Source organism: Sphaeroforma arctica, assembly GCF_001186125.1.
Source record: "Sphaeroforma arctica JP610 unplaced genomic scaffold supercont1.447, whole genome shotgun sequence".
In the NCBI taxonomy this organism is placed as follows: domain Eukaryota; class Ichthyosporea; order Ichthyophonida; genus Sphaeroforma; species Sphaeroforma arctica.
Genome location: NW_014040111.1, coordinates 24,560 through 40,782, shown reverse-complemented (window position 1 = coordinate 40,782; position 16,223 = coordinate 24,560). Strand labels below are relative to the sequence as shown.

General features: G+C 42.2%; 2 protein-coding genes across 2 annotated transcripts; one reads left to right on the top strand and one right to left on the bottom strand.

Moving 5' to 3' along the window:
- Positions 1-2,695: 2,695 nt before the first annotated feature.
- SARC_06331 (hypothetical protein) lies at positions 2,696-4,008 on the top strand. The gene has a single exon (XM_014299772.1). The coding sequence runs from the start codon at positions 2,720-2,722 to the stop codon at positions 3,851-3,853; it is 1,134 nt and encodes a 377-aa protein (XP_014155247.1). The 5' UTR covers positions 2,696-2,719; the 3' UTR covers positions 3,854-4,008.
- A 748-nt stretch (positions 4,009-4,756) lies between these two features.
- SARC_06330 (uridine-cytidine kinase-like 1) lies at positions 4,757-15,655 on the bottom strand. The gene is made up of 16 exons (XM_014299771.1): positions 15,593-15,655; positions 13,963-14,036; positions 13,021-13,117; positions 12,574-12,698; positions 11,703-11,799; positions 11,214-11,356; positions 10,691-10,740; positions 10,319-10,415; positions 9,320-9,462; positions 8,765-8,862; positions 8,081-8,156; positions 7,502-7,624; positions 6,982-7,068; positions 6,265-6,343; positions 5,249-5,347; positions 4,757-4,968 (listed from the first exon to the last, which is right to left on the bottom strand). The coding sequence occupies exons 1-16, from the start codon at positions 15,637-15,639 to the stop codon at positions 4,934-4,936; spliced, it is 1,470 nt and encodes a 489-aa protein (XP_014155246.1). The 5' UTR covers positions 15,640-15,655; the 3' UTR covers positions 4,757-4,933.
- Positions 15,656-16,223: the final 568 nt, after the last annotated feature.

Genomic DNA, 16,223 nt, shown 5'->3' with positions numbered 1-16,223 from the left:
TTTAAAAAATAAGCTTTTACAAGCCTGGAATGTTTACGTTACCATTCCAATTTACTTTATTGGCTCATCATACTCCAGGTGGACATAGTGTAATGTATTTATTGGATAGTGCGATGGACAGTCAGATCTTGTAGCTCTATATGAACCTATACCCTGAACAGTAAGTGAGTAAACATTTGATTACTTATCCGTGCCTCCATGGTCTGAACTCTGAACGGATGTTTAGTTGTTCACACTTAGCATAGAGTATAGACTTACATAATTTAAAAATAAAGTAAAAATAAGTTTGACATGAGATCATCACATCAACCAAATAAAGCATTCATTCAGATTTAGAACTTTATTTGGGTTCTACATACAGATCTATGGTGCAGTCGCTTTTTAATATTTTTTATAAATAAAAGATGATAAAATTTGAAACTTCATTTTCTAAATCTTTAATCCAAAATCTTAAATCGGCTTTCGTCACGAGATTTGGAATTGCGTGTAGGAGCGAAACCGTCATTTCATTTTCGTCCATTTTCTGGGACCGATTCCGGCCATTGTTGTGGCCTCAGCGGTCATTCTAGGCCTCCGCGGCCATCTGGGGCTGTGTCTTAGACTCTAAAAGTGTGTGTAATTGCATACGAAACATATGCTCAATACGCTTGTAAACAAGCTGGTGTTTATTATAGTCTTCTTGAATTAATATAAGTTAGCTTTTACTAGATATCTCAGCTGTAACTATATCGTACACATTCTCGGGTACCCGACGGTGAGAAATATAATTCTTCTTGACGAATTCTGTCAACTGTAAAGTCAAACCCTTGTCGTAACAGTCCATATACCGTAGAGAGTGCCTTTCACCCCTGCCGCCAATCACATATTTCGCTCTCTTTGGTGGGGGCGGCATGGTTACGTGGTTTGCACTGACTAGATGTGTATATAAGCGACAACGAGGTGTAATTTGTGTTTATCATATGTATATTTCACACACTTATTTACACTTTTCCACAAGATGGTTTCGAAAATCTGATGACAGCATGAGTCTTAGAAATGGGCGGGCATGTCGATTTATGCCTTCAAAAGTCCAAAATTCGTACTGCAAGGTGGGTGCCACAACAAGCAGCCAAATTTTCAAAATTGTCAAAACTAGATTATGAACTAAGTACAAATCCAAAAATGTGTCCGGGTCATTTTCTCAATCATATCTTTGTGAGCATTTCCGGCTATTAAATGTCTGAATCGGGTCACTATTGTGTGTGCTGTGTCTGGCTGAAGTAGGGGTGATTTGACAGATTTCCTGTAACAATCATCGGTCTCCTTTCAAAAGCAACTGCACCATACTATGAATTTTGCCTTTGGAGCTGTCCGTCCGCATGCGTTACACAACTAAACTCATTTTATTGCTAAAGCTTCGAAAGCAAAAAAATAAAGCAATGGGCAATAAGTGCTGATAAAAGCGAACGAGTACTCCAGTTATCAATTTGAGCCATCACTATTCATTGCGATCAGTGCAGGATTTGCATAATATCCTTATATTCTAGACTAGAGTTACTGGTATACGACTGCAAATTCCGTTCTGACGATATGTTTTAAAACCGTCGGGAACTATTTAGATTGCTACCCCGGCTGCCCGACACTTCTGGACGAAATGTCATTATTACAGTCAGAACTCCGATAAATAGATCTTCAGATATTGTCCTAAAGACGACACATCGCGCATAACCTTCAAATATTTCATTTAGAAGGCTATGCATCGCGCCGGGTCTGAAACTAGTTTTTTTCTCTGTTATTATTGCTTTATTTTTTTTAAAAGACAAGTCGTTATCGTTTACCAGGCCAGAGTAGACAGTATTTCACAGCCTTCTAAAATCCAACAAATATCTGCATAGATTTCTAATTTTGTATTTTTTTTTGTAGGGGAGTGTAAATATTTTGACTCCGTGCATACTTTAGCCTTCTAAATTAGACAAGAAGGCTATGCTCAGAGTCATTTATAGCCTTCTTCTATGTTTCATTTATGAAAGCTTCACATGTCACATGTGTCTATTTCAAATTGGACAAGCCATTAAAGCCAAACATTTTTTTAATAGTGATTGTGTGTAGGGGTTTTGTCTAATTTTAGTAGGCTATGCTCCGCTCAGCCTTCTATTTTCCTTCTAAATTAGACACTCAGTAAATGAGTAAATACATATGACTTTGACGAATTGTTTTATTTAGAGAAATCAGAAATGGCAGGCTGCCAGTTATCTAGATTCTTGATAAACCACACCTCTTACCACTGTATCACTGGACGACAGAGAGAGAAAAAGATTTATGTTATGACTGCATGGGGACGCGAACCTTGAAAAACATTTTCACGGATTTATTTTTGGCATTGTGTAGTCACCATTCACCACGGGCACGCCGGCACGAGTAGCACGAATCACCATGAGAAGCACGACAATGTGGGACATTGGGAACAATGGGGCGAAGATAGAACTCTCAACAGTCAGCAGGTGAGTTATTCACGAGCCGCTGAGAAGCCGTCGAAAGAAACAACAAAAAAACTATTACATAGACTGTCTTGTCTCGAGAGCATCCACGCCTCCCCCGCCGTTTGGCGCGTGAGTGCATTGTATTGAGTGTTTTTTATAATTTCTTAGAAATGATGTTAAAATGAATATAAGATAGGAAGAGTTTGCACCTTTCCAATCACTTTATTAAGTGCGAACCACATTTCAACAATACTAATACCATGAAGTTTGCGGCTGTCGCCCTTGTTGCTGCTCAGGCGCTCAGCCTTGTTGCTGCCCGTTCGTACAGTACCACCAACTGCAAATCATGGGAGGGCCATGATTCCTACGGATGCCCCAAAAAGTACACCTACGATTCCAGCAACGCCAGCAAGAAGTGTTCTTACCACATTGAGGAGGGAGAAGGCTCATGCGCCGAAGAGTGCTGTGAGAAAGAAGTAACCGTAGAGGAGGTGGGATACGGAGGAGGAGACAAGGGATACGGAGGAGGAGACAAGGGATACGGAGGAGGAGACAAGGGATACGGAGGAGGAGTTGTTGTGCAGGAGATCCCCGAGTATGAGACCCAGACCAAGTACGAGACCCAGACCAAGTACGAGACCGAGACCGATGTTGTCACCAAGTTTGAGACCGATGTTGTCACCAAGTTTGAGACCGAGAAGAAGTATGTTACGAAGACTGAAACTGAGCAGGAATACGAAACCAAGTTCCAAACTAAGAAGGTGACTGAGCACCTCACCGATGTGGTGACGTCCACAGATAAGGCAACCATCACTACCCTCGCAACTGAAATCGCGTACGAAACTGAGACAGAGACGTTGTACGAAACGAAGTACGAGACAGACACCGTCGTGGAGTACTTGAAGGAGTATGAAACCAACACCGAAACCGTGTTGTATACTGATGTCGAATATGTGACTGAAACCGCCACAGTCACCGAATACGATACCGAACACGAGACAAGCGTGGAGTATCAGACCATCGACAAGACCAAGGTACACTACTCGACTGATATTGTAACCGAAACCGCGAAGGAATATTCCACCGAAATTGTCACTGACACTGAAACTGTGCAGAAGAAGAAATACGAGACTGTGACCACCACCAAGGAGGTGCCTGTTTACAAGACAATCCCCGTCACCACATATGTCGAAGAGACAACCTTCATAACAGAGGTTATTGTCACCCCTCAGGGAGGCAAAGATGGCTACTCTAAGAATGAGGTGACGAAGGACGGGTACGGTGAGGTGAAGAAGGACGGCTACGGTGAGAAGGACGGCTACGGTGAGAAGGACGGCTACGGTGAGAAGGACGGCTACGGTGAGGTGGAGGTGAAGAAAGAGTCATACTACTAGGTATAGATAGCTTAATGACTTTCAAATACATGTGAGGGTAATAACAAGCATAGGATTGGAGTTGGTGTGCAGTTCAGTTAAAAATACAATTGTACGTGCACACGCTGTCTTAGCAGCAGACAGCAAGGGAATAAATGTGGGAAAAAAAATAATACGCAAACTAAATTTTATGTTCGAGTTGAAATCAACTATTGATCTGAGTATTCTTTTTACACAAAAACGTATCATTGGAAACTGCGTATTCCGATTGTCAAGACCCTCTATTAGATCACTCAATCAATTGGACGGGTACATTAACATAATAATATACAGATCTCAACGAAGTGCAAAAGCTACCAGCAAATTAGTGTGCGAAACTATATTTATATTGGGTGTCTGCATATGGACATCAACAGGCGTGAAGCAACACCCTTGCTTCTATACTTACATTTCAGCAATAAAAAAGGTAGAGGACGGTATGATATCTACAAGATTGTAGGGTTTTTTCAAACACACAAAACTATAATAACAATTGTTCTCTAGTGTGCAGCACATTATATGTAATACAATCATAGAATGCGCTTGTATGTATTAGACAAATGTGATTCGCAGCTTGATACTTTTGGAAGTATTGTCCCTGACTTCAGTGATAGGTTCAATAGTACTGATTTGAAGCCGTTTAATTTTATTGTACACCTGGGTATTTCTGCATGCATGCTAAAATCTTCGTCTTAATATTTGTCATACATCTATCTATGATGCCTAATAAAATACATACATAATATATATATATATATATATGTATATAAATATATACATACACACACACACACGCACATATATATATATATATATATACATATGTATATATAAATTGGATAAAAAGTCCCGATGATAATATTACTATATAGTGGGTTGTCTATACATGGTTCTACTTTGCTTTAATACAAATATGATGTCTACAACTAAACACCGTTGTATCACCGCAACTGACATTCGCCAATCACAGGCCATGCCACGCCTCTTGACCTGGGTTGGCGCCAAAAGTGGTATGCACCAATGGGCTGGCTTGGTTCCTGTAGGCTTGGTCCATACTGTCCACTAGTTTGTACCAAAGTATAGGTCGCCAAAATTGCCTGTGAAACCGGATAGAGACATAGACTAGACATGGTCAGACTATAAAGGAATCACAAATTCAACGAAAAGGGCTGATATGTACCGGATAAGACATATCCTGTATGCTCTATTGTGAGCATGTGATAGGTGTATTACATCAATCACTCCACCTCACATATCAGCAATAGACAAAGGAGTGTACGTTAACAGTCACTTTACTTTGTACCAGACACAATCACGCATCATCAAGGTGTGCAACATCAGCAGTAGACACAGGAGTGCACGTTAACAGCCACTCACCGATTCCGGGGGAGATGAAGAAGTTTTCGTCGACCGTTTCGTCGACTTCTGATGTGATGATTTTAACCTTCGGGAAGGCGTAGGCCACAGCATGGATACCTATCCCACCAACGATTCCGTTAAATGTCATGTAGAGGTTAGTCACGGGTAGACGAACACCAACGATTCCGTTAAATGTCATGTAAATACTAGTCACGGTTAGACGCACATCAGCCCTCGTCGTACGATTCGTTAAGCTTCGATAGAGCAGGCACAAGGCGCTTGTATGCACTATAGTGAAGCTCTCAAAACGTTTATATCGCTCTGAACGGATAAGGACCGAGCGAGAGATCACGAGTACTGCAAACACGGTCTCCGAGTGGATGCGCAAAGTGCAGAGGATGGCAAACGTAAACGGAAACGACATTGAATCCGGATCTGGAGATAGAGCTGGAGTGCTCCCTCGAAGGATATAGAAAAGCGGGGCTGTCGTTGCCTATACTGATTTCATAATGTTGTGCGGGTCAATGCAAGGGACATTCTTGAACAGAAACCCGATACATTTATTCAGTTAAGAAGATATACGCAGTGTCGTATACCGTGTCATTCACAATGTCATATACAATATCATATACAATGGCATACACAATGTCATATGCAAGGCAGAACACAGCGGGCAGAATACCATTCAGCCAACAATACGGTGTTATTCGCGTGCTTAGACAGGTTATGCAGAATGAGTACTAGGGTTGAAAGCAACATGCTTAAAGAGTTACTGAGAGCATACGCATAGTATAGACATTGATAGTTCACTCTCCAAATGTATGCTAAAATCATACACATCATATGGGCAATGATAGTCCACTTTCCGAATGTCTTTTAAAACCATACACATCATATGGGCAATGATAGTCCACTCTCCAAATGTCTGCTAAAACCATACTCATCATATGGGCAATGATAGTCCACTCTCCAAATGTCTGCTGAAACCACCTTCCGTACACCATAACTCAAGGGTCGGCTGTATGTCAACATACCTGGAGTCGCAGCGATGAGCGACAGAAATATAATGTGTTCTTCTTTAACGTCGTGATCCAGGAGCACTCGTATGGCCATCTGAGGTATTACAATAGATAGTGTGTTGGTTACTATAAGTGATGGGAATATAATGTGTTCTTCTTTAATGTCGTGATCCAGGTGCACTCGTATAGCCATCTGAGGTGTTATAAAAGATAGTGTGCTGGTTACTATGAGTGATGGGAATAAAATGTGTTCTTCTTTGAACGTCATGATCAGGAGCACTCGTATAGCCATATGAGGTGCTATAAACGATAGTGTGTTGGTTACTATGAGTGATGGGAATATAATGTGATCTTCTTTAACGTCATGATCCAGGAGCACTCGTATAGCCATCTGAGGTGTTATAAAAGATAGTGTGTTGACTACTATGAGAAATGGGAATATAATGTGTTCTTCTTTAACGTCGTGATCCAGGAGCACTCATATAGCCATCTGCGGTATTTCAAAAAACACAGTGCATTGGTTACTACGTGTGTAGGAGGAAATCAAAACATGTCTTACACGTCTTGTTTCTAGGATACAAACGGCACTCCGTCGACCTATATCTGAGCGGGTTCATGTATAGATAGAGATAGAGATATATACTTTATAGGGTTTAGGGTTTATATACGCCACATGTACAGCACAATGTCGGTATTATCCGCCATGCCCACTCGTACAGGTGGACTATATACCAAAGCCGCGGCACCCGTGGCTATCGTCGAGTCCAGTAATATGACATGGTACTTGCCGATGTGTTGCGGAAGAGAGTAGTAATGCAGCTGTGATGATAGGACGGCAGAGGAGAGGCGAATGTGAGCGAACCACAGGCAAACATGCAGCACACACATACAAGTGTTTAGCGTAAACCTAAGAATGACAGGATGAATCCCACGCATCAATGGGAAAACAAACATGCAAGCATGGCATGCACACAGACATACGACGGGATTTCGGAGACGTTCCTAGAAGACGCTACACTAAAGATTGGCAAAGAGAGACGGACAGTGAATGAACCAGCAAGTGCGTTGGGTGGTATATAAACAGTGGGCACCATCGTGCAAACTAAAACCCAAAAACGTATAAAAAGTACGCAAACACCAACCGTGCAGGGATACCTATGGAGTCACCGTTGCCCTCACGGCGAGTACGTTTATTAGTACGCAAATACAAACAGAACATGCGTGTTGTCTAAGCCACAGACACCAAACTTACGGCAGGCTCGCCACTTTGTTCATCAGTCTGAATCAGTATTTTGCCAATGGGGATTTCTTTGGCAATTTCACGCAACGTCGACTCCATCGTCACACCCGCGCGCACTATCGACACGGCACAGACCTGAGCGTATATGAAGGACAAGCAGAGTAGTATGGGAAACGGATGTCAACAAGTCATCGTATAAGCAGATGTAGGTGGGGTTATGCACTTTACTACCTGATCAAGTGGGAGAGATTAGGTGTTCAACAGGCTAATGCTGCATACATGGAGTTTGAGGAACAATTTGCATAACCAAACAGATACATAACCATGTGCTACTTGAATACGGGTTAATAACTCATAACTAATATATATATATATATACATTATATATATATAAATATACTTGTACATAAACATATATACATTATATATATATATATATATATATATAATAAACACACAATAAACACACGCACATACATACACACATATAAATAAATAAATATATATATATATATATATATATCTTTATATATATATATATCTGTGTTTGTCTGTTCTCTCTTAATGTCCTTGATAGGCGAGTATACATACCTCAGCATCCAAGGCTTTCCCCTCGAATTCGATGTTCCTTGGGGTTGTGACAGTTTTCGGCTTAAAGGGGAGGAAGCTGGATGCACAGGAGTAATGAGAGACAGTAGGTGAACAGTCACAGAGAGAGTCAACCACTGACAGCACATAAGAAATGAGAGACAGTAGGTGACCACACTTGCAATACAGCGTACAGTGTACCATTCATTAATAAACCACACTTGCAAAACAGCGTACAGTGTACCATTCATTAAACCACACTTGCAATACAGCGTACAGTGTGCCATTCATTAATAGACCACACTTGCAAAACGGCGTACAGTATACCATTCATTAATAGACCACACTTGCAATACAGCGTACAGTGCACCATTCATTAATAAACCACACTTGCAATACAGCGTACAGTGTACCATTCATTAATAGACCACACTTGCAATACAGCGTACAGTGTACCATTCATTAATAGACCACACTTGCAATACAGCGTACAGTGTACCATTCATTAATAGACCACACTTGCAATACAGCATACAGTGTACCAAGTCCGTGAGGATGCACCGCCACTGTACTGGACTCCCCAATGCAACGCAATGCAGATGACAGTCAACCCGCACCTCACTTGTTCGTTCACAAAAATTCTACACAGATGGAGAAATACGTATCCAACGAGAAAATAGCCCTAACCTCCAGGAGTACTCCATTATTAAGCGCATGAGCCTTTGCGAATAGAAGATCAGTTCGTCTCGCGGACAGTCCCTATTCCTGATCATGGTGTGCAAGCCCTGAGAGCACACAAGCAGGCGGTGTGTGTGTGGGGGGAGGATTAGAGTAGCCCAGCACTACTTGTCTAATTCGCAGCCATAGAAAGAACAGGCGTGGACAATAAAGGAGGAGTGTATGGTGGGTGTAGCCCAGCACTTCTTGTCTAATTCGCAGCCATAAAAAAGAACAGGTATGGACAATAAAGGAGGAGTGTATGGTGGGTGTATCCGGCTGCTGGTGATAGGGTCGTGCATTCGAACTTATATCATCCTGCTCACTTTGTACTATGCAGAGGGTAGGCAATCGCACAAGGCACTACGCTCAGTAATAGTAGGAGATGGGGTGGCTATGCATCTCTCTCCCCCCCCCCCCCTTATACACTCACACGCACACGCACACACACGCACACGCACACGCACACGCACACGCACACACACGCACACGCACACGCACACACACATACACACACGCACACACCTTGATTTGCCTGGTACTGGGTAGTACATGCAGTGAATCGGGCATTTTCTCGCCCGCATGGGCGCCTATTAATTGGTCTCTAAAGTTATGTCCTCTGGAGGTCAGCTGCCGTTTGACATGTTTGACAATCAAATCCAGTGCCACTGATAGTGTGAGGACAAGGATGAGTATGAGGCGGAGGACGTGCATAAGCGGTAAGTGCGACTGCTGAAATGGCAAAGATCTGCCAGCGGCCCGAAAAGGTCTGAGAAAAAAGCCCAAAAGATATATACCATTGAAAACCAAAGAGACATATACTATAAAAAAACCCCAAAGACATATGTACCATGAAAGAACAAAAAAATATATATACCATCAAAAAACCAAAGAGATATATACCATAAGAAAAACCAAAGAGATATATACCGAATAAACCAAAGAGATATATACCATAAAAAAACCCATAGAGACATATACCATAAAATAACCAAAAGAGATATATACCATCAAAAAACCAAAGACATATATACTATCAGAAAAGCAATGAGATTTGTGCCATCAAAAAACCAAAGAGATATGTAACCTCAAAAAACCAAAGAGAAACATACCATCCAAACAGAAAAGATATCTACGCAACCCCACAGTGTGCAAGTCAGGTTCATCCCACACCAACGCACTTGCAGTGAACACGGACTGACATAGACGATACTCCAATACTAAACCCTAAAACATAATACTAAACACTAAAACAGGTTACTAAACCCAACAACAAGGTACTAAACCCTAAAACATACTACTAAACCCTAAAACATATTACTAAATCCTAATACAGATTACTAAACCCAACATCATAAAACTAAACCCTAAAACATATTACTTAACCCTAAAACATATTACTAAATCCTAATACAGATTACTAAACCCTAAAACATGTTACTTAACCCTAAAACATATTACTAAACCCAACAACAAAATATTAAACCCTAAACCATATCTATGAATCGGCCGAGGGCTACTCACCTAAATTATCTGCGCCTCTGGGCACAACCACATCGGCGTACTTCATGGTAGGGTATATGAACTCGTCAAAAGACGGTTTGACGAACTTGGAATATTGCTGGTATGGGAGTGGGTGAAATAGCGTAGGTAGACTCATCAAAGGACGGCGTAACGCACATGGAGAAGTGCGGTGGGGTGACCGCAAAGTACCGCAAAGTACAATTTGCGCAATCGACAGAGTTTGGAATCAGCCATAGGGACCACGGAAAAATATCGTATTGACTGAGAAGTACATGTACACATTGACTGAGAAGTACATGTACACATTGACTGAGAAGTACATATACACACTGACCCTAAGGCCATATGTGTGCTGCTAATTGGGAAACATACCTCTAACACTCCCACCAGGTCACGGCCTCGTTCAGCGATGTCTCGCCTCACTGGAGCGTATAGGGAAAGCAATCCGAAACAATAAGTGGACAAAGCACTGATACTAGAGCATACGGGTGCGCCATAATTCCGTACAATGTGAGTGTCAAGTGATATACCATGTCAATAGGATTGTTTAATACGTTGAGTAGTGCAAAACAATACGTTAATTCCGTACAATGTGAGCGTCAAGTGATATATACGTACCTACAGCACAAACACATCTTAGGTCAGTGCTATATAATTACATAGAACACAAACACATCTTACGTCAGTATTATTAATTACATAAAACACAAACACATCTTAGGCCTAACTGCGTCGTGTCGACAAATCAAACGACCTCACATACATTACTAGAGCTTTCAACGAGCAACACTCAAATACACACAGAAGCACACGAAAACCAGTCCTTCGACTTCTAAATGCACCCAGGACGATACACCCTGGACAATACATTAAGGACAAAGCACCCAGGACTTACATCTTCGGGCCAGGCGAATATCCGAATCCGTGTCCACAAAGATCTTCATGTCCATAAGCGCGCGTAGCTCGGGGTTGTGAAACGCCATGATGCCTTCGAACAGAATGACATTCGCCCCATACATCTTCTGGGTCTCCTTCAGTCTGTGAGGTGTCTCGCGTGCGTGGGGGCGGGAAGGGTAGTGCACGTGGTGGGTGTGTAAGAATGTGGGCCTTGCTGCTACACAGGCAATGTGCGGGGTTCTGTTTACGCGGGGTGTGTGGGTGATGCGATGCGAGGGTGCTGTAGTGGCGGCAGACCCATTGCTATGCACTTGACAGATTCGGCAGCACTCAGAAGAGGCGAACAGAAGCCGCAGCTACATCGCGGGTGATTGATTGTACACACCCCCTATGTTTGCAGGCAAGGGCCTAAACCCTAAACCCTACAACAACGCATGGACCCTCTATCTTATAATACGTGCAGGCCCCTTCGCATAGACATACATACCGCGAGTGTGTCGAAAAGTCATAGACTGGCAGCTCCACGCCCTTGCCTTCCCTCAGCTTCTTTAACGTTTCAACCGCACAGTCGTAGTCGAATGCATCTGTGCGTTAAGGTGATCGAACGCGTTCGTTCAGGTGGTTCCTATATTGGCATACGTGGTGCTATTGACTTGGTGCACTATCGGCATCCACGACCACTGTCGAGATTGGGTTGCAGGTGAATTATAGACCACGGCAACTAAGGAGTACAACACAGCACTAAAACACTGGCACAAACAGGACAAACACAGTGCACATTCGCTCCCACAGATAACAGTTCACGCCTGCTCTCGTGGGCTTAACTACACGCTGAAAGCCAAAGGTTCATCCAAATAATAACACGCTGAAAGTCAAAGGTTCAATCCAAATAGTAGCACGCTGAAAGTCAAAGGTTCAATCCAAAATATAGTATGCTGAAAGCCAAAAGTTCAATTCAAATAATATGACGAAAGTCAAAGGTCTAATTCCAATGACAGACTGTACAAAACAGGATGTGAATGTCTAAAGGGGAGTGTGCGGTTAAGCACAGCATACAGAATATTAGAACCCACTCACCATTCATCACACACTCAGCTGCTACGAATAGGTTTTAATGAAGTATATTAGAGCCCACTCACCATTCGCCACATACCGCCACATACTCCGCTGCTACGGATAGGGTTGACAGCAACGCAGTCACAGCTGAGCCACAAGGCGTGTGTGCGTGTGAGCACACAATCAAGGTGGGCTGTGGTGGTGTTTGAATTGGTGTGTTCCATGGTTGTAGTATAACAACCGAGTGCCTATACACAACCTGACACACAACCCTCCCCCCCACAAACTACATCAATGCTTACTTGGATGATCGAAATTGTATTCGTTGCGGCCCGCTTGCTCCTTCTCTTCCTCGGTCAACGCCTTATAGAAACTGTCTAAGGACATCAAGACCACCCATCGCACCCCCAGTTCCTCTATAATAGATCTACACACATGTATATAAATACGTATCAATTAATTGTTGTAGAACCTAAACCCTAAAACACACTACAAACCAACCAGAAGAAACAGGGGCAGTACAATCTCTATAACCAACTATACGCCCACACCACACCACACACCATACACCATGCACACACACACCAACCAGAGGAAACAGGGGCAGTACAAAGGGTCTACTACCTACTGCCCCCCCACACAACATCACACACACACACCAACCAGAAGAAGCAGGGGCAGTACAAAGGGTCTACTACCTACTACCCCCCCACACCAGCACGTGTACATTCAGCTGTGCCCACACTTACTGAGCCACCGTAGTCTTGCCAGACGCCGACCCTCCGGTGATACCAATAACAAAGGGATGGGATGTCTCACCCGTCGCATCGTACCAGGGCGGGCGACCTACAACGCGTCAAACGACATGGAGTATTAGTAAGCAACGACAGATACAGGTGTGTGTAATACGTTGCACTGGGATGGGATCAGTCAGCCGTACTTGGTTGTATAAGTACTGGGTATGATGAGCTGACGAGAAACGTACACTAACTGAGCTGCAGACAGTACCGAATGTGGGCAATCGGTCAGTCAGAAGAAACACAGAGCTACCCACAACATGACACTGTGATGAGTGTGTGAGTGCGAGGGGGTGGTGTATGGGACTACTTGCCCGGCCAAGAGACTTGTGTGATAACCAGAACCAAGACGTACCGGTGCAGCCCATTGGGAAGCGCAAATGGTTAGGGATAGATGCAGACGATCATATGATGAAGTGTACTGTTTAGATACAACATGGGATAAGTAGGTACTGTTTATATAGACAGGGGACATCAAATATGGAGAATGTGACCGGAATTGGTTGAGTACATTCGAGTAGCCTTTGCTATCTGTACAGTTTGAACCTGGAATGTTCATGATACGACTACGCGGATGGACCCCGCACAACAGGTTAGTGTTCTGTATCGCGATATGCATGAGATGAAAGAACAACTTCAACGGATAGTCTGTACTTGAACGAGTCGTTGTGAGCAAAGGTATTGCACACACAGACATAGACATAGACGCGGAGACACACACATACAACACAGACACTCAACACAGACATACACACATAGGACAGACCCCCACACTAACACAACACAGACACACAAACATCCACATACACACACAAACACAACACAGACACACAAACATCCACACAACACAGACACACAAACATCCACATACACACACAACACAGACACACACACCTGCAGTAAAGATGGTCCGTCTCGCCTGTGCCTGAGGTGTGGATGTCAGCATGACACTGCCATGTCGCGTAGGCCTGAGACAAGCCCCATGGCATCCCCAGGGCAAATATGCAGATAAGACAAACAGATGAACAAGAGAACATGTATCAAATATGCAGATAAGACAAACAGATGAACATGAGAACATGCATCAAATATGCAGATAAGACAAACAGATGAACATGAGAACATGCATCAAATATGCAGATGAGACAAACAGATGAACATGAGAACATGCATCAAATATGCAGATGAGACAAACAGATGAACATGAGAACATGCATCAAAAATACAGATAAGACAAACAGATGAACATCATAACATGCAACAAATATGCAGATAAGACAAACAGATGAACATGAGAACATGCATCAAATATGCAGATAAGACAAACAGATGAACATGAGAACATGCATCAAATATGCAGATGAGACAATCAGATGAACAAGAGAACATGCATCAAATATGCAGATAAGACAAACAGATGAACATGAGAACATACATCAAATATACAGATGAGACAAACAGATGAACATGAGAACATGCATCAAATATGCAGATAAGACAAACAGATGAACATCATAACATGCATCAAATATGCAGATGAGACAAACAGATGAACATGAGAACATGCATCAAATATACAGATGAGACAAACAGATGAACATGAGAACATGCAACAAATATGCAGATAAGACAAACAGATGAACATGAGAACATGCATCAAATATACAGATGAGACAAACAGATGAACATGAGAACATGCAACAAATATGCAGATAAGACAAACAGATGAACATCATAACATGCAACAAATATGCAGATAAGACAAACAGATGAACATCAGAACACGCAGGTATGATAAATAGATGAACAACAGAACATGCATGCCAGTCACCAGCAAGCATGGTAGAGATACAGCTACAAGACACACTCAGGCAGCCTCACAGGGCAACTACAACTGATGACGCGTTGTTGAATCGGGATAGTACGCTCAAACGGGCCACAATGTATTCGCAAAGAGAGCGAGTGTGAGTACAGGTCACTTTGTTGCGGATGTACATGTGATTTCTGATAGGTATATTTGTGCGTGCCATTAACTCCCTTCACACACGGAGCATCTTCCTGGAGCTATGCTATCCAGACCACTCTATTGTATTGTATGCCCATCCATTTTCCTACCACACATACGCACACGTGACTACCAAAATCAGATTGTAAATATGTGAACAGTATGTATGGAAACGTACAGCACATTTTGTTCAATAAGAATATAGCGGCGTCATTGATACACACATAATAAAACACACACACAGACATATATACACATACACAAACACAATATATATACATATACACGTACACGCACACACGCAGTTATATATATATATATATATATATGATACACACACACACACACACATATATATATATATTCAAGAGAGATACGAGCCTTGATTCAATGTGCACATGTCTTTCCTCGTCCATCTATGTGTATATCTACCTGGCCTCAGTATCATCACTTCCCTCTCATAGTACAATAGAACAACTCAAACACTCAACGGTATGGAACAATTAGCAGATGACTCACGTGGTGTCGCTTGTATGGAATACCGCCTCCTCTCCTGGCTTGCTCATGGTTCTGGCAACAAGCCTGCGAGAACACCCCGAAAACGAAGGAGGAATTAATAAAACTAGTTGACTATTAAAAGGCTAAGAGAAGAAAGAATTAGATAGTTGACTTGGGAGAAGGAGGAATAAGATAGTGACTAAAAGTGGCTTGAGAAAAGGAGGAATCAAATAGTGACTAAAAGTGTCTTAAGAGATTGAAGAATTAAATAGTTGACTGAAAGTGGCTGAAGAGAAGGGATAATTAGATAGTTCAGCTTGAGAGAAGGAGGAATTAAATAGTGACTAAAAGTGGCTTAAGAGAAGGAAGAATTAAATAGTTTTGACTGAAAGTGTGGCTGAAGAGAAGGGATAATTAGATAGCTACGAAAAGTGGCCTAAAAGAAGGAGGAATTAAATAGTTGACTAAAAATGGCTTAAGAGAAGGAAGAATTAAATAGTTGACTGAAAGTGGCTGAAGTGAAGGGATAATTAGATAGTTCAGCTTGAGAGAAGGAGGAATTAAATAGTGACTAAAAGTGGCTTGAGAGAAGGAAGAATTAAATAGTTACTAAAAGTGGCTTGAGAGAAGGAAGAATTAAATAGTTTTGACT

Coding starts and splice junctions, on each gene's coding strand:
- SARC_06331 (XM_014299772.1), top strand. CDS start 2,720: ATGAAGTTTGCGGCTGTCGCCCTTGTTGCTGCTCAGGCGCTCAGCCTT.
- SARC_06330 (XM_014299771.1), bottom strand. CDS start 15,639: ATGAGCAAGCCAGGAGAGGAGGCGGTATTCCATACAAGCGACACCAC. Junction 8,863..9,319: donor CCAGTACCAGGCAAATCAAG/GTGTGTGCGTGT, acceptor GTGTGCTCTCAG/GGCTTGCACACCATGATCAG. Junction 5,348..6,264: donor GCTCATCGCTGCGACTCCAG/GTATGTTGACAT, acceptor TTGGTGGGATAG/GTATCCATGCTGTGGCCTAC.